This window comes from Rhamphochromis longiceps, linkage group LG19 (assembly GCF_057381845.1).
Source record: "Rhamphochromis longiceps isolate RC_006_pf linkage group LG19, R_longiceps_female_GT1.1, whole genome shotgun sequence".
In the NCBI taxonomy this organism is placed as follows: domain Eukaryota; kingdom Metazoa; phylum Chordata; class Actinopteri; order Cichliformes; family Cichlidae; genus Rhamphochromis; species Rhamphochromis longiceps.
Window position 1 is genome coordinate 20,002,277 of NC_140575.1, and position 20,425 is coordinate 20,022,701.

General features: G+C 37.8%; 1 protein-coding gene across 10 annotated transcripts in view; it reads left to right on the forward strand.

Annotated features, from left to right (window-relative positions):
- Nucleotides 1–20,425, forward strand: part of smoc1 (SPARC related modular calcium binding 1) — a 61,096-nt gene that overhangs the window by 2,410 nt on the left and 38,261 nt on the right. For all 10 annotated transcript variants that reach the window (XM_085390644.1, XM_085390639.1, XM_085390641.1 and 7 more), the window contains exons 2-3: nt 19,192–19,354; nt 20,120–20,191. In XM_085390644.1, the coding sequence (XP_085246770.1) occupies nt 19,192–19,354; nt 20,120–20,191 (235 nt within the window). The remainder of the gene's footprint in view (nt 1–19,191; nt 19,355–20,119; nt 20,192–20,425) is intronic.

Sequence of the window (20,425 nt, forward strand, 5' to 3'; positions counted from 1 at the left end):
TCATGTTTTTTAAAACCGTAAAACCAGGAATGATGAGTCTCGTGGTCTGCAGGGATCATTTCCTAAAACGTTTAAACTAAGAAATCAGTTTTCCCAGTGGGAGGAAATGCTTAGCTTTTATAGAAGCTTAGCTATGCAGCTTTAATCCATCTTATCAAATCAACCTGTTAGTCTCAGATTGCCCATAGGGTTGGGATGCTATGGGCAGTCTGCTTGCATAATTCGGTGACAGCATCAGTGAAGACTCTTAAAACTAAAACAAACACACAGGCCTAAGCAGCAAAGCTGCATACCTTCAGCTTGGGAAAGCAGAGCTCTGGTTCAAAAGCAGGAAAGTCTTTTTATTAGTGTGAGGTAGATCACAGCAAACATGCAGGTGTGAGTGTGCTGATGCGTGCAGCGTATGGGTGCAGGTGCCTGTGTGGTGAGCCGTGGAGTCTTAATTATGCTTACAGTGTACAAAGGAATGGAGGTCAAGAACGGGCCTGTTTTAAGTGAAAGAAAAATTAAACATGAAAATAGAAGTGACTATACTTAAGTGCAGTATTTACTTAAAAATTGGCCAGTGTTTATGCTATATTTAATTTTTTTCCAATTCAGTTGAATTAAGTTTGGAAAAAAATGAAGTTCACATCTGTTATCTGGAGGACATTAAAAAGAATATGGGGAAATTGAAGAGATTGGAAACTCCATCTGAGGCAGATTTAGCAAAAGCTGGTCCATGAGAGACGTTATTACTGAATGGTTCATATTTATAAATATAAGTTTTTATCAGTTAACAGCAGTTTAACTTTTTCTTTAACTATCTGGCTTTAAATCTTATAATCTTTTTTTTTTTTATAAATTTTATTTTCAGTCACAGCAGCATGTTAACAACAAAACATTGAACATACAGTAGTTTGCTGTTCAGTATTTACAATACCCCAAAAGATAACAGAAATAGAGAAGGAAAAAACAAACAAACAAACCAAAGAAACCCCTACAAAACAACAAAAAACAAATGTGTCTTGAGGTATCACCCCAAAGATAGCCGTTAGAGCAGAAGGATCATATTTAACGTTATACATCTCTGACAGAGTGTTAAATATAGACACCCAATAGGTATGAAGATTGGGGCATGTCCAAAAGGTATGAAGGAGCGAACCGGTTTCTGCTTTACATCTGTTACACAGAGGGTCAGCTTAAACTGCTTCAGGAGCTGCGTGAATGAGGCAAAAATCCCATCTACAAAAAGGTCTTTGATATTTCTAAGGCCATTACTTTCCCATATTTTAAAGGCAGAGTCCATCATGGAGGGTGGGAACATATGATTTGAGCAGATAGGTGCTTTAATTGACATTAAGTGTAACCCCAACCTTTTCCTACATTGCACCCAGATTCTGAGCGAGTCATACAACAAAGGGTTACGTTTATAGGTGTATAGTTCTAATGGGAGAGCTGAACTCAACAAAGCTGATAGGCAAATTTTGCCACAATTGGATGACTCAATTTGGAGCCAAGCTGGAGTCTCTGTAGTAACATTACTCATCCAGTACAGCATATTACGAATATTTGCTGCCCAATAATAAGACTGAAAGTTTGGCAAGGCTAATCCACCCATTGGCCTAGTCCTCTGCATGAAATCTTTACGAATTCGTGGACTTTTGCCATTCCAAATTAAATCTTATAATCTTAATCATAAAGAGAATATAGTCACGCATTTGGACCTTTTTTCATCTACAAGAACCAACCTAATGAAATAAAAATCTAAACACATTAAGACAATAAGTGAAGCTCACAAGAGACCATTTTACAAAAACAGATTCAAAATTGGATCCTATATTTCCTATAATGCAATTGCTAATATGATTACTCTCCCTTCTTGGGGAAAATTCACTTAGTTTTCAGCATTTTTGAGTTTGTAGTTCAAATCCAGATATTTAGTCAGATGAAGTCCCTGGGATAAAACGAGACAAGAACTTTGTGGTTAGGCTGAGCAGCCCATACCAAGTAAACTGGTCGAGAGCCCATTTTTTGTTTCACTACTTTAACAAACAAGATATTTTGTTATATATACACGACAAAGTTGTCAGCAAGAAGTTTGATACCAGCAGAATCAGACAAAGATGAAGAAAGGCAACAAATGCAATTCTGTCATTATTCAGGACAGCTGAGAAGTCACTCGCTTTATCAAACCCGGCAGGTCTGATAAAGAGGTAAAAATGAGGTGAATGCAGAATAGCCAATATGATAAGACCCGAGGCAAACAAACCATGTAAGCCTTATTAAGAAAGTACTTTTATGGGTCAAGCAATGAGGGAAATGTTGTCAAAAAGCAAACTTAACTATCCAACTGTATTATGGCCCATTTGTAATCTTTATGCCTTTTCATCAGTAAAATGCATTCACACCATTCTCAAAGTGAAAGTGAAAACAGAATTGTGGATTCATTGAATTTAATATATACACAACTTAAATATTTACAGGATTAAAAGAAGTTTATTTAGTTCTGCTTTTATTCTCTTAGAGTATAATAAATCTGTGCATAGTAACAATGAAAATTTGAATTTAATTGTCCCAAAATGTCAAAGGGAATAACAGAAAATTGCCTGAAGAAGTTGTCAATAGTAAATAAACATTGTGATAATTAGAACTGAAGAGACAACATCTGCATAACAAAGGCTATGAGTGGCAGATGGAGAAGCGAGAGAGATCAAGGCCAGAGTGTGAGGACTGTTCCTTAACCATAATGAACCACTGAGATGCATATGAAGAAGAGCTGTTGACCATAATCATGCAGATGTGCAGTGCACATTTCCTCATTTAGTCTTTATGAGGGGAAAAAAAGATTCCTGGCAAAGTGATAAGGTCATAGTTTGGTTTCACCGTCGTCTGTGAGGAGAAGTCATGAAGTACAAACCTTTTAGATTAACTTTGTACTGACTGTTCAACAGCAGTTTCTGATTAGGCAGCTAAAGGAAGAATCCCAGCACACAGTCATTGATGACGAAGCTTGTGGTTTGAGGTTCTTTTGTCGTATCGTAAAGTACATTTGCATGGTTATGCTAGTGTTAATCAAGGGTTAGAGGGGATCTAGGAGGTGGGGGAACCCTAGTGGTGGAAGAAAAATAACTCACCTTAAAATAAATGATTGCGTATTCTTTGTTGGCTCTGAGGTTTAAGGCTTGTGTGGATTTACTTAATCTGCAGTCTATTAACAAATGCTACAAGGGGCATCATACCATCAAAGTTACTCTCCAGCCTGGAGCAATAAAAGTGGAATTTGGCAAATGATACTTAAGAGCATCATCTTAAATTCAAATTGATGCCTGCTACCCTTTACCTAACCTACCAGTGAGTATGGAGACGTCAATCTACCTTGCACCAGGCCAAATCAGTCCCTTTTCTGTAAACTGTAGTTGTTTGAACTCTTGAGTATTCTTGCACAGCAGCCATGCTACACTACAAGGACAACAGTACTTGAACAGATTTCTTATTCTTTAAAGTCAGGAGTTTTCAGTCCCATTGTCACAGGAGTATAAAATCAAGCACCTAACCATCTCTAACAAATCAGTTTATGACTTTCAACCAACTTTAAGTGATATTTTTACAAATATCTCTTAACCACAGCAACTCAGTCATGAACAGTGTTGGTCAAGTTACTTGAAAAAAGTAATCAGTAATTAATTACTGATTACTTCCCCCAAAAAGTAATCCTGTTACTTTACTGATTAAAAGTAATTAATCACGTAGTTACTTAGTTACTTTTTAAAAACACGATTTACAACCTGAATATGTGATAAAGCGATAGATCTTTCAGCCCAATTCTACTTGCATAATCCATCATACAAAATGTAATCAAATGGAAAAGTCTTAAAAATATAAAATAAAAAAATAAAATAAAACTTGTTTTATTAGTTTTAATCTTTTAACTTTATGCATCAAACAAAAATTTTATTATATGCAACATTCTCTGACTGGAAGAAATTTGTTTAACATTTAAACCTATTTTCTGCACATTCCAGCACATAAAATAAAATATTTTTTGTGTTTACACTCAGTCTTTCAAATAGATGCAAGTAAAACACAGTAGAAAATAAATGGAATCAAAGACTCAGCGGTCCTGTTGCTCTATTTTCACCTGTAAAGCAGGAGGAGGGTAGGCGGAGGTTTTCCCTGTTGCAGGTGTGCCGCAGCGGTCAGTTGAAGAATCCGCGAGCTTCTCTGTGAATTTCCCATTACGTCATTGCGCACTCGGTACTTGCTTGGAAGTTTAGGGGTTTTTTTGCTGTAAAAATTAGTTTTCTTCCCACACACAACGGACACTAATGTTTTTGTCACTTTTTATGGAATCAAACTCAAAGGTCAGTACTTCCAGGCTTTAAACGCTGCACGCTCATACTCTCTCCCCACTCGATATATTATCCATTGTTGATCTGCACACAGTTGTTGTCACGAACGTCGCACTCGCTTACGTCACTGTCATGAGACATTCTCGCAAAAAAAAAAAAATCACGGTTTTAGTAACGCAGTAACGCAGCGTTTCTACGGGAAAATAACGGTAATCTAATTACCGTTTTTGCAATTGTAATCCCTTACTTTACTCGTTACTTGAAAAAAGTAATCGGATTACAGTACAAGTAAACAACTTACAAGTAAACAACTTACAAGTAAACAACTTACAAGTAACGCGTTACTGCCCATCTCTGGTCATGAAGAGTCAGATCATGTGAAGTTACAGATGGCAGTCACCGAGTGCTGAGGTGCATAGCAAGTAAAAGTCGCCAGCCTTCTACTGACTCAACCTCCAAACCTCCTCAATTAATTAATTAACATCAGCACACAGACTGTGTGCAGGTTCATGGCATGAGTAGCTCCTATTGGTGTAAGGTGTAGGTGGCCAGGTACTTTTGTTCACATATGATATTTTAGTGAAACAACAAACAACACCATCCATCCATCCATTCACTTCCGCTTATCCTTTTCAGGGTCGCGGGGGGCGCTGGAGCCTATCCCAGCTGTCATAGGGCCAGGTACACCCTGGACAGGTCGCCAGTCTGTCGTAGGGCCAAACAAACAACACCATAAAGACATATATGAATACTCCAAATTGCTGTATATATGTATACCATACTTTATTAATGACAGATATTTTAAAATATTGTTGTAGTTAAGGTTCAATTATTTTTATGCAAGAATGACTTAGCCATAGTTCGCTGCAAAACATTACAATGTAGCGATTAGAGGTGGAAAATTATGGTAGAATCATTTTCTCTAATATTAAAAAATAAATAAATAAATGGCCTTATCTAACTGTCATGAAAAAAATATTTCAGGAAAATAAAAATAAAACAGCAGGGAAACGGTGGTGCAGTGGTTAGCCTCACAACAAGAAGGTCCTGCATTCAATTCCACCATCAGTTCAGGGTTTTTCTGTGTGGAGTTTGCATGATCTCACCATGTCTGCACAGTACTCCGACTTCCTCCCACTGTCCAAAGACATACAGTTAGTGGGATTGAGTTAATTGGTAATTCTAAATTGCCCATAGGTGTGAGTGTGAATACCTGTTCTTCTCTATGTGTTAGCTCTGCGACAGATTGGCGACCCGTCCAGGGTGTACCCTGCCTCTTGCCCAAAGACAGCTGGGATGGCTGTCTTAGCAGAAGAGAATGAATGGATGGATATTGCGGCAGAATGTAATTATTTTTCTGGTGACATCAATGATCTTATCTAGTCACTTGAAGATTAAGCAAAAAAAATATATTTAATTTATGTTAGAAACATACGTACATAAGAATGACCTTGGGTAACACCATTCACGAATCCCACATGATTAAAATGATCCATTACAAATGGTTTAACAAACTTTTATGGAAACCTCTGATTCTGACACTCATAAGCCAAGATCTCATGTGACTGCACACCTAGGCTCCATCTGACGCTAACAGATTGCTTTAATAGTGACTCAACAAGTGACCAATAAAATTGCTTTCATATGTCAATTCCCTCTCATGCCTGCATGATCATCAGATACATTTCATGCTCAATTTCATGGCGTTCTAATCAGTATAATGAAAAGCAGCCTTAAGTCTGTTCCAAGAATCAGGCCAGTGTGCTCCACTCACGGATCGCTGCTACTTAATTCAACCTTGCTTTTCTTTTGCAGATCCTTGTGATCATTTTGGTTTGCATTTATGCAATCTATCCCACTATGGGAACTTACTCTATGTAAATTTGGCCTTATAGTGACACAAACAGACTCTTGTTTGAGAGGACTACTGCTTGTTGAAAGAGTTATGGCTCTCTGTAATCCTTTTGATTATCAGGATGGCAGAAACACTTCCTCTTCCCTATCAAACTGGTTCAGCAGATTAGCTTCTGCTCTGCCTCATATTTAAGTTTCCTTTGATTTAAGTGAGTGTGTGGTCTCAGCGTTAGTGTGCAATGGCGACATGGAACCTATTGTAATGGGTGACGGGCACACACACACATACACACGCTTCCTGGGAACAGCAGAGACAGCTGACTGTTCTTTAGCCAGGATGTAGCATTAGTGACAAACAAGGAATGTTGTTAATCAGATTTAGAGCCATTTCCGAAAAGGAAGAACATGTTCCCCCTCCTCCTCCTTACTTATACTTTGATTTAGATTTCTTCATACCACTTCAAAAGAAAAAATAAGGATGTTTTCAACATTCATTAATCACGTGTTTATGTCCTGGCCATCATCAAGGGGAAATCTGATTTCAGGATGGTGTGGTCGTCAACTCTTTATTTACTGGATAAACTAGATTTTCATATTAATAGATTAACAACAGTAATCAGAACGCAGTTGCTCATGATGAATGAATCAGGACTATTTTTCCATTTATAACACATGTTAACAGTAAAGTCGCAGGTTTTCTTTGTTTTGGTTCTTAGGCGGAGGCAGAAACTTCATCTGCCTGCAAAGGTTATTGGATTCAGTGTTTGTATTTAAGTTGCTTTCAGTCTTTACCTCATTGCTCTGCAGCTTTTCTACAAGAAAAATTTCCAAAACTAAAGGAAACAAAGGGGGAGGTGCTACAGTTTAAAGGGGAACAATTATGATTAATTTGAACTCCATATTTTTTTATTCTTGGACTCTCCAGAATAACTTTTGTTTTAGTTCTTTTCCAGTTGGGTTTCATTTAGGAAACCAGTTGGTGATTCTTGGCAACTATGTGTATGTAACCAGCAGCAATTACTTTGAAAAAGTAATTAATTATAGTTACTAGTTACTTCTTCAAAAAAGTAACTGAGTTAGTAACTGAGTTACAAGATTCTAAAAGTAAGTAATTACTTGAAAAGTAACTATTGCGTTACTTTAAAAAAAAATGTTTAACCATGGGGTCCAGGGTATAATTGGCCATTTTTAACTACTTTTGATTTATTTGACCTCTACATTTCACATTTAAAAACTATTTATTTGCCTTGTTTGGTGTCATCCTTTTCAGCACAACCTCACGTGTCAGAATTTACAGTCATGTTTTCATTTTGACATACTGTATTAACACAATTGATCTAAAATCAGACAAAAAACATAAAATCCGAGTAGAAAAAGTTATATTTTTTTACTGTAACAACCACAAACATGTTTATTGAATCATATTTCATAACTTTAAATGCAAATAAAAATTGTCAATTTTAAAATCATACGCACAAGTTTTGCAAACAACAAAGTTATTTGCAGCCATTTACCTTTTACCCTTTTTTTTTTAACCATTTCAAACTATTTACAGAACAATCAGCTGTTCTGCATTCAATAAGATGCCACACAAATTATTTGTGCCACTCCAGAAAAGGTGTATCACTCCTTTTTCTACCTGGAGACAGCAGTCACATCATTGTTCTGACACACAACACAAAACTATCCACAACACTACACAATAATTACACAAGACAACACATTAACTACACACTCCAAACACACTAAACGTGACAAATCTCTCACATGTCAAAACTCCCTCTCTCTCTTTTTCTGCTCTCTTTCTCTCACCGTCACTCCTCAAACTTCCCCCTCTTCCTAAACAGCCAAAAGTCATATTGCCATATCATTTTTGATTGGTCAACATGGTGCACTTTTACACCAACACGAAAGGGCTGTTTCTTGTTTTTTGGGGTTTTTTGGTCATAAGCAGAGAGTGCTTGCTAGCTCTGTCCTTAGACAGTAAATGTGACGAAACTATTGAGGAAAAACGCCGCATATATATTGTTTATCATGACTCTGGTTTTACATGGCCTATCAGGACAATTTAAAAACTGGTATATATCACCTTGTTGCTTTGTCATCTTAAAGTGGTCATGTCATTGGCTTACCACGACTACTTTATTCTTCCTCAGTCAAACAGCAGCAGTCATGCGATTGTTTTGCCCCCTTAGCTCCAGGTGTTGTGCCAAAAAGTGATCGTCGGGCAGAAAGTGATTGCTGTCCGCGGGAGCGCGCGCAGCTGCTTAAAGCTGTAGCGCCCAGATTACTTACAGCTACTTCCATGCAACTGATATAAGATGTGGTAAGCTAAAGACAGCTTCAACCGTCTGTTTGTTGAAAAATAGTAAAGCAACCGCACCGAATTTTCTTGTCACTAACAGTAATGGCATTGTAACGATAGAAATAGTAATTAGTTAGATTACTTGCTACTGAAAAAAGTAACGCCGTTACTTGTAACGCCATTATTCCCATCACTGGTAACCGGTTGGCGAGTGGTTGCTGAAGGTCGCAAAGAAGGTGCAAAACCCACTTTGTGATTACTTTGGTCACCACAGTAGCCTTTTATTTGAATGGAAGATGCCCACCTGTATGCAAACACTTGCAAAGGAATAGTCAAGCAGTAATAAAACTTAAAGTTAAGTGTATCAAACTTAAGTGTGATAGAAAACCAGGAACTGAGCACGTTCACCTTCAGTCATCAATGTCTGCTAACAACCAAATATAAGGAGGTTTTCTGTGCTACTACGTTCACTTTGCAACTTCTAGCAACTGTTGCCAGCTCGTCAAGGAATACACATTTTTCACTAGTGACAGGTGGTTGCCAGATTGTCGCTGTAGGCCTGTGTGAAGGGTGGCTTTACCTTTAAGGAAACTTGCTTCAGATTGACTACTCTGGATGTATGTGGGTTATGTCCACTCTTATTGACATCATACAGTTTTATCAGCAGAAAAAATAAATTCAGGTGTTTTAACCTCCTAGGACCTGGTGTCCACGTATGGGGACATCACATTTTGGGTTGTCTAGACCACAATACTAAATTTTGCTCTTTTAAATGGCTTTCAAATGAGCCATATTGATCAAAGTGGCACAATTGTTGTTTCTCATTTTGTTTTTGTACCCAGGAAAAATGCTGCTGTGTTCAGACACCAAATAAAGAGTTATGTACATCATTACTCAATAGTAATGTACAATTGAGTACAAAATTGTAACCAAATAAAATAGCAAAGAGAAATTAAAAATGCATGCCATGAAAGAGTTCGGGTCTTAGGAGGTTAACCACAAGGAAACGTTACTGACCCCATTGTATGAAACTCTGGCCTTGCTGAATATGAAGATCCACTACAATAACAGGGCATATAATAGTTCATGCCCAGTCATTTCTTCCTGCTGTGGATGGCTCACAGACCTTATGCCTCCTGTGTGAAAATTGTCCACCTTCTTTAAAAGCTTCCACATCAAAAAAGTGGGAAAGAAAATTTAAAATGCTAAAGTTGTGTCTCGAGCTTTTTTATTTAGTCAGCTGGTTCTCCTTTCTCAATACAGAGTTAAGTTAAAAAGAATGATGTAGCTTTTAATACATTCCTTTTTTTTTTCTACACTTTTTTTTTAAACACTGTGTGTTAATTCAAACAGCATGACAGATGGCATTCACTTTATAGATTTCCTGAAAACTAAATGCTAATTATCGGACAAAAGTGATTACCTCTGCCCGTTAAAAGCCCACAACCGTACACAATTAGCTCTGTCTTTGGTGGACAACTTTCATTGGCTTGTTACCTCTGTGGTTGGCTCACTTTCATCCTCCTTTTCCTCCATTTGACTAATCCACTTATTTCCCAGTGAGGGAATGCCAAAACACCTGATGATTAATGACACAGGGATGCATTAGATAGCCATGCATGTATGTCTTTATATATGCGTTGGTGTTGTATTGTTTGTTGTTGTTGTTGTTATGCCCGGAGGCTATAATGAGCCCATCACACGTTAGCGTGAAGCTGGCACACAGATCTCCCTCTCGCTGTTTTGCGCTCACACACGTGCACCGATGCGGACCAGGCTGTAATGAATCCATCTGTGCACGCAAAAGCCTTTTCTGTAGAAGCAGTGATGTCATTCATGTTAAGGTGCATGGTGCTGTTAGTTAATCTGATTTAAACATCTCTTATGCTATCAGGGTAAGAGCTGAGGTCATCCCTTGTTTAAAAAAAGAGGCCGTGGGCTTTTCCAAGTAAAGAGTTTGGATTATTGACTACTGTGTGTTTCAATCAGAGAAAAAGAATCAGTGAAGCTGGCGAAATTTGGACCACTGTGCTGTATAATTGCAACCATATTGGAGCCTGTATTTGTATTATGCTGGCTCAAGTTCTACACAGACTAAACAGCCAAACATCCAAAATATGCTTTCTGTGCATGATTGCAACATATTTATGTTCGCAAGTATTAATAACCAAGGCAGCTTTGACAGCGACATAACCAGTGTATCACCTTCTGTTCTGTGATGGAGTAAATGGCTCTCCAAAAACAGCTCTGGAAAATATCATCTCTAATTAACATCAGGAAATTTTCTGGAAAACACATAAGAAAGCTGATGTCAATGATGCCTAATCACAGTGAAATGTCTTTAAAAATGTCAGCACTACAAATTTTCTGCAGACCGTTGGCAGTAAAAATTTCAAAGCACGCACGAGTATTGGACCGGTATGCTATATTTTCAATGGACCGGTATGCTATATTTCTCAGTTTGAACAGTAACACCATTACAGGCAGTGACTTCCAAGTGTAACATCGGGCTCAAGTACAACGTCTTGCTTACTGGAACGCCTGGCTGCAGGTTTGAAACTTTATCTCTCTTGGCAGCTCATGAAGGGTGTTAAACAAATACAAAAAAGCTGAATTTTTATGCAATCTTCCACATAAACACCACAAGTCATTGTTTCAGTAGGTATTAAAAATATACCACAGCTGATAATGATGAACCAAGCAGCCATACCAGTAAGTTCGCTAGTTAAACATTAGCTCCTCAAGTCATGCAGAAGTCGGTTTTCAAAGATAAACTATTTCGTTTAGATTTTTAACCTCTTTTCCTTTAAAAACAAGCACTCAGCTTTTTGTTGTTGTTTGTTGAACTTGAATAGTTTAATTTTTTTTTTTAAATAATGTGAACATATTCTGCTTTGACTGCCTTCATATCTTATCTTACTAGATGTTGTCTATTGTTTTTTTTTCCTTTTACTGAAGTGGAACCACATGATAAGCACATATTTAGAAAGATAATGACCCTGCAAAAATAAATTATTCTGTCACCGAATAAAATCCCAAAAACTGGACTGAAAAATAATCTCTCTAATTAATATCAGGAAATATATAAAGACATATAAACATGTATTTATGAATGAAAATCTGTGCAAATTAACACATATTTAGGAAATAGTGTATTTAAAAACAACTTTGTCATGCAAGAAATAATTCTCTTAATGTAAGTAATTAGATGGGAAGTTTCATGGTGCTATCTATGAGTTAATATTTTCCTCTGAGAGGGTTTGCAATACTTGGGAGATAGTACTGTGAAAAACAACAAAAACAAAAAAGTCTTGTCCTCAGGTCACTAATCAGTGCAGCTTGGTCTGATAAGTTACAAAAAGATGAAACAATACGAGAAACAATATGTAGAGAAAGAAGTGAAGTTTAAGATCTGTGAAACTTCCTGTCCAGCTGCTTCCAGCCATAACACCACAAATTTCTGGATGCAACTGTTGAAAGCTGGGTTATATTTGGGTAATGCAGGCGCCAGTTTATGACAAGGAAGACAAACCCAAGGAATTAAAAAGACAACATCTCTGTTTCTTTTTAGATCTTTTGTTTTTTAAACTGTTCACTTTGAGTCCAAAGATTTTGGTGGTGCACTCACTAAGGCACATACCATAACTGAGAATAAAAGCTATAAATAAAATACAGTAAGCACGCAGCTCATGTTGTGCTGTGCAGCTTTTACTTCATTTACGTCATCCCAGCTCTGATAAATCTGGGAAATAAATCAGCTAAGTTGCTGTTCAACAAAACTTCAGCAAGTCTGTTCCCCATTAAAGTATTACCTGATAAAGGTGAAAACGGGATCAACCGTTTATTTTGTGTTAACGCTTTTTTAATACTCCTAATCTGTCCAAAGAAATTAGTTCTACTAAATTAAAAACACTTATTGTAGATGTGATCTGCATATTAACTACCACCTTGGTTCTGTCTCACATAGCCAACTTTTTACTCTTTATAAAAATGATCATTTTCTAATCATATTTTTCTTCTTTTTCCATTGCGGCGGGTTGGAGTGGAACAGACTAGCTGCCAGTGATGGTAAAAAAGACCATTTTGCTAATGCTGTAATGGTTGCACAATGGGGGTTGCATTTCACTTATTTTACGAGTGGTGGAGAGAGCGCTCGGGGATCTGTGTTATTCTGACTTCGATGCGTGTGTGAGCTTGTGTACTTCTGTGTGTTGGCGGAATGTGGCTTGTTAAATGTGAGAATGTCAATGCTCATTGTTTCCCGGTCAAGATATCAGTACCAAACCATCGTGTAACTCCCCTGGTGTTTTACCTCCAGCTAATCTTTCACCTCATCTCTTTGGTGGTCCATCAGGAAAAGCAGGATCTCGCATCTTCATAGTGTAACGAGATTTATAAAATATGCATTTCTTTTAGTTCTACTGTTTGGACATTAAAGAAAGTGCCTCTGAGTGGTTGTTAAAGTTACGTTATTTCACTCCATTATGTTGTTTGGGAATGTGGCTCTATAAATCCTTTAGTGTTGCCTGTTACACTATAATGTTTAGGTAATTAAGATTTATGTAATTAATGTTACTTTGACTTATGCTTGTTCCTTAACAGCTCCAGTTATATGTTAGCCTGTTTAATGTAGATGTGTTTGTTTGGCTGTGATTATGGAGTGTCAGCCATTACGGGCCTAACAGTTGGGGCTGTTTCTCCTCAGGAGATAATGCCAGGTCCTGTCAGCCTGGTTTATACTGTATCAGCTGATCACTGTCACATAGTCCTGGGTCAGGGAGTGACTGAAAATAACTCTAATTGTTTTTTAACTTCTTCAGGCTGTGTGATGGATGGGGTTTATCACTTCAGGTCAGCTCAGATAATAGTCAAGATAAGATAAGATAAGATAAGATAAGATAGAACTTTATTAATCCCTCGGGTGGGTTCCTCTGGGAAATTCGATTTCCAAAAAAGCACAGCACCGACAGAAGTTACAGAGTTATATATACACACATATATATAAATACAGAGACAATATAAATAAAATATACGAAGGGGACAAATAGAATAAATAGGAATAAAAATAAAAATACAAGTGAATTGCACATTTCAAGTATTGAGTCTATTGCACCGTTGACTATTTACAAAAGTATTGCACAAAAGGTATTGCACAGTGAGGTGAAGAGGCACTACAGCTTAGTTGTTCCCTCCTTTGTCCTCCTGTTTCCCCTCCCTCTCCCCTCCAGAGAGGAGTTAAACAGTCTGATGGTGTGTGGGACAAAGGAGTTTTTAAGTCTGTTAGTTCTTGTCTTTGGGAGAAGCAACCTGTCACTGAACAGACTCTTCTGGTTGTTAATGGCCGTGTGCAGAGGATGCCTGGCATTGTCCATAATGTCCATCAGTTTCTTTAATGTCCTTTTCTCTGCCACTGTCACCAGAGTGTCCAGCTTCATGCCGACCACAGAGCTAGCCCTCCTGATCAGTTTCTCCAGCCTGGATGAGTCCTTCTTTGCTGTGCTGCTCCCCCAGCACACCACAGCATAGTCAGTAAGCCAGAGAGTAAAGGAAAGATTAAGAAGGCAGAAATTTTGTCTAGTGCTAAAGTAAAGAAGTAAGTAACATTAACTGCTTTTTTCGCAGTATTTAAATGTGGAGCACATTCACATTGTTTATAGTGAGACAAATGTGGAGGAATCAAAATCAGAGCCGCTGCAGAGTGTCCTTAAGACGCAGTTTGAGATGTTACTGTGAAAGAAAGCAGAGTATTCAGATTAGATTGGAAAGAGTTTAGCATGCTACAGACTACTTGATCTTCTTTCCAAAGGGTTTGACTCATCATTCTCTGTTAAGCTAGATATTTTTCAGGTGGTTGTTTTAATTTGCAGTAGTGCAGAAATGAGCTGAACCTCATTTCTTTATATTTTGTTTCCAAGGAGCCAGACACTTTTGGACATTGGCTGCTTTTTCAGCCAGTCCAGTCCATTTTCAGAGGAATGTATTTTGAGTTTGTTAAGCCACTTACAAACTGACCTGTGAATCATTCAAGCATAAAAAAGGCACAGATTTTATGGTGTGAACCAGTGTCAGCGTGACTATGATCCCAAACACACTGACAGTGCAGTAAAAGTATACCTTGGAACAGTTGAAGTGAAGGATTGACTTTTCCAGGGCCCAGAACTCAACTTCTTGACAGAATGTAAGAAAAGGTAGCCAGCATTCAAAGAAGAGTTTTGAAATGTCCTTCAAAAAGCCTGAAGAACTATTCCTGAACACTGTGTAAAAGGAAATGAGGCTTGTTAGAGTTGTTCAATGTCTGTTTTTATACAGATTTATTGAAACAGTTTGCACGTTTCAGTAAACCTTTGCACCTATTTCTGATTTTCCTAGCAAAAAAAAAAAAAAAAAAAAAAAAAAAAAAAAAAAAAAATAATATATATATATATATATATATATATATATAAATAAAAAAATAAGGGTTGGGTCAAGATTTTGTTTTGCACAGCCCTCTTGAACATTTCTTTACCAAATATAGTTATGCGTTTCAGGGTTCTGTGAAACAGTAATTAATATTAATTTAAAAGGAAACAAAGTACAAAACTTATCAAAAGGATTTCATCAGTAACGAGTCAGCTGCTGGCTGAGGCTTCGTGGCGCAGAGACAAGAGAGTGGTATCAATCATTTCAAGTCACTCTGACAAGTTAACTGATGATGTTTCCTTTGAGTCCCAGTGTTTGCAGGCCTGTTCTGGTGCATCCAGTAGATGCTTGATCAGATCGGTATGCGGGGAGTTTTTAAAGTTAGTGAATGTCTGGACTAATGGTTTCCGAGCAGGACTTTACACTGCATCGGGACCATTACCTGTCAGCTATTTAAATGTTTGGCCTGATCGGTGCTGTTACATACCTTATGTTAACTTTCCAGGAATATATTTCACAAACTACTTAACAGGTTACTGTGAAGACACCGCTGTGATGCAGATAAAGCTCTAAGAGAGAAAGAACACATCACAACATTGCTCTCTGTGATGTGCTTTTAGTTTATCTTAGAATTTCAAGAGTACTACTTGAAACATACAGAACAATAACTCACACTTGATAAATTTATATGCTGTCACATTGAAAGCTAAACAATGGGTAAAATGTTCCAGTGACTGCTTGAGTAATGCTTTCCTACCCTTTTAAAGTACTTTATTAAAAAAAATCTTCCATTTATTAAAAGTACTCTCAACTATAAATTGGGAAACTTTTCATGATCTCCTTGAGTGTCTGTTTCACCTTTACCAGAGGCGAGTGTTTGGGTGGGACGGTATGAGTAAGAACTGTGGGAGACATGGTAGAAGTGTTTATTTCCACCTACCAGACAATGCTGTCCCAATGCTTTATTATGACAGTGGAGGTAGAGTAAGTTTGTGAGTCAGTGAAGGGGAGGACAGGTCAGTCTGTGGGCAGAGGCCGGACTCTTTGGCTCATAACCTGGAGAAGAAGTCGGATAGAGCTAAATCACTTTTTTAAAATGGTTTGTTTTGGATGGTGATGTACCAGTTTAACAGTTCACCACACAGACAAACTGCTTTCCATCCACAGTCGTTTGGCTCAGGCTAGTTGACTATTTTTAATCATTTCTCCTGTGGAAGAAACAAGTAACTGCTCTCTCCTCTGCTAATGCTTAAAAAGAAAGTTGACATGGTCGCTCTCTACCTGGATAATGAATAATAGTCATATGTCTGGTTAGCCTGGAAATAAAACGTGATATAATGCAGATACATGCTTTTTTCCAATTACTGAATAATTGCTGTCCTTGACCAAAGCCAAGAGGAAGACACGCAAGTTAAAACTTGGAATGATGTGCCACGTTTTTCTCCCTGTCTGCACGCTCTCCTAAAGAGGTACGTCATGATTTAGTTTCACTCTGCACTATCTGACAAGAGCTTCTCTGTGACGGTTCAGTGCCAAGCCTGGAATCAGGTTAAACTCTCTGCCTTGTTTTAGGGGTATTTTTACAGCATGGCAATCTGTATTTGTGTCTCGCCGAAGTAGTAATCCCTTTGTTTAAATTTTACTTTACCTTGTTGTATTAAGGTTCTTCTATATGGGAAGAATCAACATTAAACTTAACATTTCTGCCTTTGTTCAGACGTTCAATACAAGACAATGTTTTTGAGGGGTTAAATCTGTTACCTTCCAGTTTCAGGACATTTACTTTGGCTTCTGATTTATCTAGCTAATAATGTCGAGTATCTTTTTATATTTCAAGAAAAATCCAATTATCTTTGCAGATAATGAAGTATCTAAATGTAGGATTATTTCCATGATAGTAAGTCTAAAAAATGTCCAAACAATCTAATTAATGTCACATTTAGTAATAAAAGGTGATTTTTTTTGTGCACCGTTACATATTTTGCAGTGAAGTAAAATGATTGTAAAAGAAAAAAAAAGCCAGAAAAACTCAATAGTCGTCACTATTATAAATAAAAAAAAGAGCCATGTAGTCTTGAAACTAGTTCATTTGCATTGGATACTGGTGATATTAAATCACCACTTGGCAGATAATTTGCTTTTTGAATTTGGGACTCAGTTTTGGATTCAAATGTTGAGATTTAAAAAATTAATGTTTTTGACTGTCACAGCTGTCAGCGCTGGCAACGATCGTTTGGTATTTGTAAAGTAAAAAACCCACAGAGACTGCAAATGGATGATTTTCTGACCTGCGTCTCATTTTACTCACCGCGTTTTGGCTTTGTGCTGCAGGTTATAACAAGTTAAAATCCCGTTTTCTCTCCAGGTCACTAAAAAGAATGAAATATCAGCCAGAATATGACAAAGAATATAAAATTCAAGTAGCAAGAGTATTTTGCCACTGTGGCTGAAGTGATGCTTCAGGTTTTACCAGCATGTGTCAAGGGATGCCTATTTTTTGGTTCGAGCCCCGGACAGTCTTGGTCGTTGTGTCCTTGGGCAAGACACTTCACCCGTTGCCTACTGGTGGTGGTCAGAGGGCACGGTGGCGCCAGTGTCCGGCAGCCTCGCCTCTGTCAGTGCGCCCCAGGGTGGCTGTGGCTACAATGTAGCTTGCCATCACCAGTGTGTGAATGTGTGTGTGAATGGGTGGATGACTGGTTGTGTAAAACGCTTTGGGGTCCTTTGGGACTAGTAAAGCGCTATATAAATACAGGTCATCTAGAATAGATTAAGGTTAAGGTATACATAAGTCAAAATTCCTAGGAAGCTGTTGTCAATAGAAAATATTTCAAGTCTGATTGTACTGGCAGTTTCTTGTTTTTTTAAAGGCAGAATAAACAGAAAGTTACAGACTTCAGAGATGATGATTGTGTTGGGTTCTCACTCCTTGATAACAAGAGTAACACTAATTCAAAGCCACAGAGGAGTTTAGAGTATGTTTGATGAAAACGTCTGGTGTGTATATGAGATCCAGTTGTCTACCAGCTCATTCATGACATCAGAAATTTGGCCTAGTTACAATGTACCCTTTGCTCATGTCTTTCTGATTAGACGTTCAGAGAAAATCTGTCTCCAAGCAACATTTTTTAATGTTTTTCAAAATAATAAAAAAAAAAAAAACGTTTTGAAGTTGGAGGCTGGGGCCAGGAGGGGGTGGGGGGGAGGTTACAATGAGAGAAGCATGAAAGCTCAATGTAGATCACTTCGCAAATGGCCTCAGATTGTCTGATATGAGTTGGCAAGTGAAGGTTGGAAAACTGTGTCCTTTTTTTGGTAAAGTACCTGCTCTTGATGCTCTGTTGGATTCAACTAGATCTCTTCTAGTCACTTTTGAGACCTTGGGTATGAAACACATTTGATAAAAGTTTTAATCTGCAGGATATTTTTATTTTCTTTTTGTTTTTTTTTTACCTTTTATAAAACACATGTTTAGAATAAAAAAAAGCATAATCATCACTAGCGAGATGACACAGTTGCTTCTTGTGTTTTCATGTTGGAATACTGAAAATAATTTCAACAAGAGTTGGCTCAGGTACACAACTGGGACACTTCTCATAGCAGAGGACTCTGTTGCTGCTCAGTACACACCTACTCTCTCCACTCACTAACACAAAACTCCATCTTTCTGGCAAAGTTTGTACTCCCTGAAATCCTTTAGAGCTTAAATATATCTGAGGCAGCTGTAATGCCAAGGACCATTACTGCTGTCAGAAAGAAGGCCGTGTTCCAACAGTACAGTATAATTGATTCACTAATAGATCATGAGTGATCTTGGGAGAGGGGAAGAATAATTCCTATTGGAGAGTGTGGTTTGGCTACTTTGAAACTTAATCAAGGTTGAACCTGTCTTCAGCCAAAGATCAATTACATAAATTAGCCTCTAGGTCAAGCTTCAGTGCAAAACAATCTTGTCATGTCGGCTTAAAAAAGAAAAGAAAAAAGAAGCAAGGCAGCAGCTGACAAGTGTTTGAGAAAACAGAAATGTTTTGAGCAAAATAGGCAAGTGACCTGTGAGTCCAATTTGTACGTTAGTTTGGCATAACCTCAGATTCAGCTGAATGCTGCCTTTGTTCAGACATAGGGGAGCTAGAAAGAGAAGACGCCAAAAAGTAAGAACAAACCAATTTTTCAAGGGATGACAAAAAAGTTCCAAAGTCCCTAATCTCAAAATGTGTCTGTCCCATTATATAAAATCTGAAGTGAGTTAAATGTGTATTGCACCAGTGTTATGTTAACATGTTGCTGTATTTGTTGTTGCAGTGGCTGATTGGAGACAGAGACAGGGACTGTGGGATCACCTGCTCACGGACGGGGAAGCCGGTGTGTGGTTCAGACGGGCGGAGCTATGACAGCAACTGTGAATTGCAGAAGGCGCGCTGCAAAGATAAGACACTCACATTAGCACACAGAGGCCGGTGTCGAGGTGAGAGCTAAACTCTGGTCAACTCTGTGCAGATACACGGAGCTATTTTCAGGGTGCATTCAAGAAAATTGAGATGTAGGATTTATCTGTTTTTTTTATAAATGTAAAAAGTGATGATGTTTACATGAATGTTTTCCTGATGTCTGTGTTTACACAATCCATTTCTCACACATAACAGTCCACAGCTATCAGTAAAAGTCATACATGCATTTACATACATCAACGGGCACACAACAGGTACAATAATAAGTCAGACACAGCACTAATGAGAGGTGTTGGGATGAAGGTTGGTTGCAAAGCAGCTTGCAGGTGCATAGCAACTTTAGGTTGGATAAAAAAACTGACTCTGTACTAAGATTAGCTGACCTGTGGGATTGCAGTTGAGGTTAACTTGGCCTACCTATACTGATGCTTTGCTCATTTTCTGAATCTGTATCTAGGGCTGGAGAGGAAATGGATCAAAAAGAAAATCACCCTAAAAACACATGGTGTACTATAGCATTGCCATGGTAGATAGTTTGCATTGGTCTGAAATGTCAAAACAATACAGCTGGATTTGTACTTTTAGATTTTTGATACTTTGAAATATTCTAATAGATTTTAATTTAGTTTAAGTTTATTTAAGTTTTCCTTGTCACACCTGTTGCTCATTAAGGTGTACAGAGATTTTGTATTGTACTCGACTCTAAATAGTACCTGAAAGAGTACAAAAAAGAGCATCAACAGCCAAAACCACACAGACTCTGTGACCTTTTTGTCATTCAGGTAAAAACTGGGTGTTGCCAGTGGCTCTAACACCAACTGCTATATCTGAAGGGAGAGACGTGGAGCTCAAAGGTAAGAACTGTGACACCTTAAACACCGCACACAACCTAAAATGCAGTTTTAGAATTCATCATAACCTAATATGGCCACTGAAAAAGCAATAAAATAAAAATGAAAAAAGCAATAAAATTAATTTATTAGAATCTTAAATAGCATATTTAAGTAACTGCAGCCTGTGGCCACAACTCAAAGTCTGGGAAAAGTGGAACTAAATGAGAAGATGTCTTTAATTTTCTGCCTCTGTGT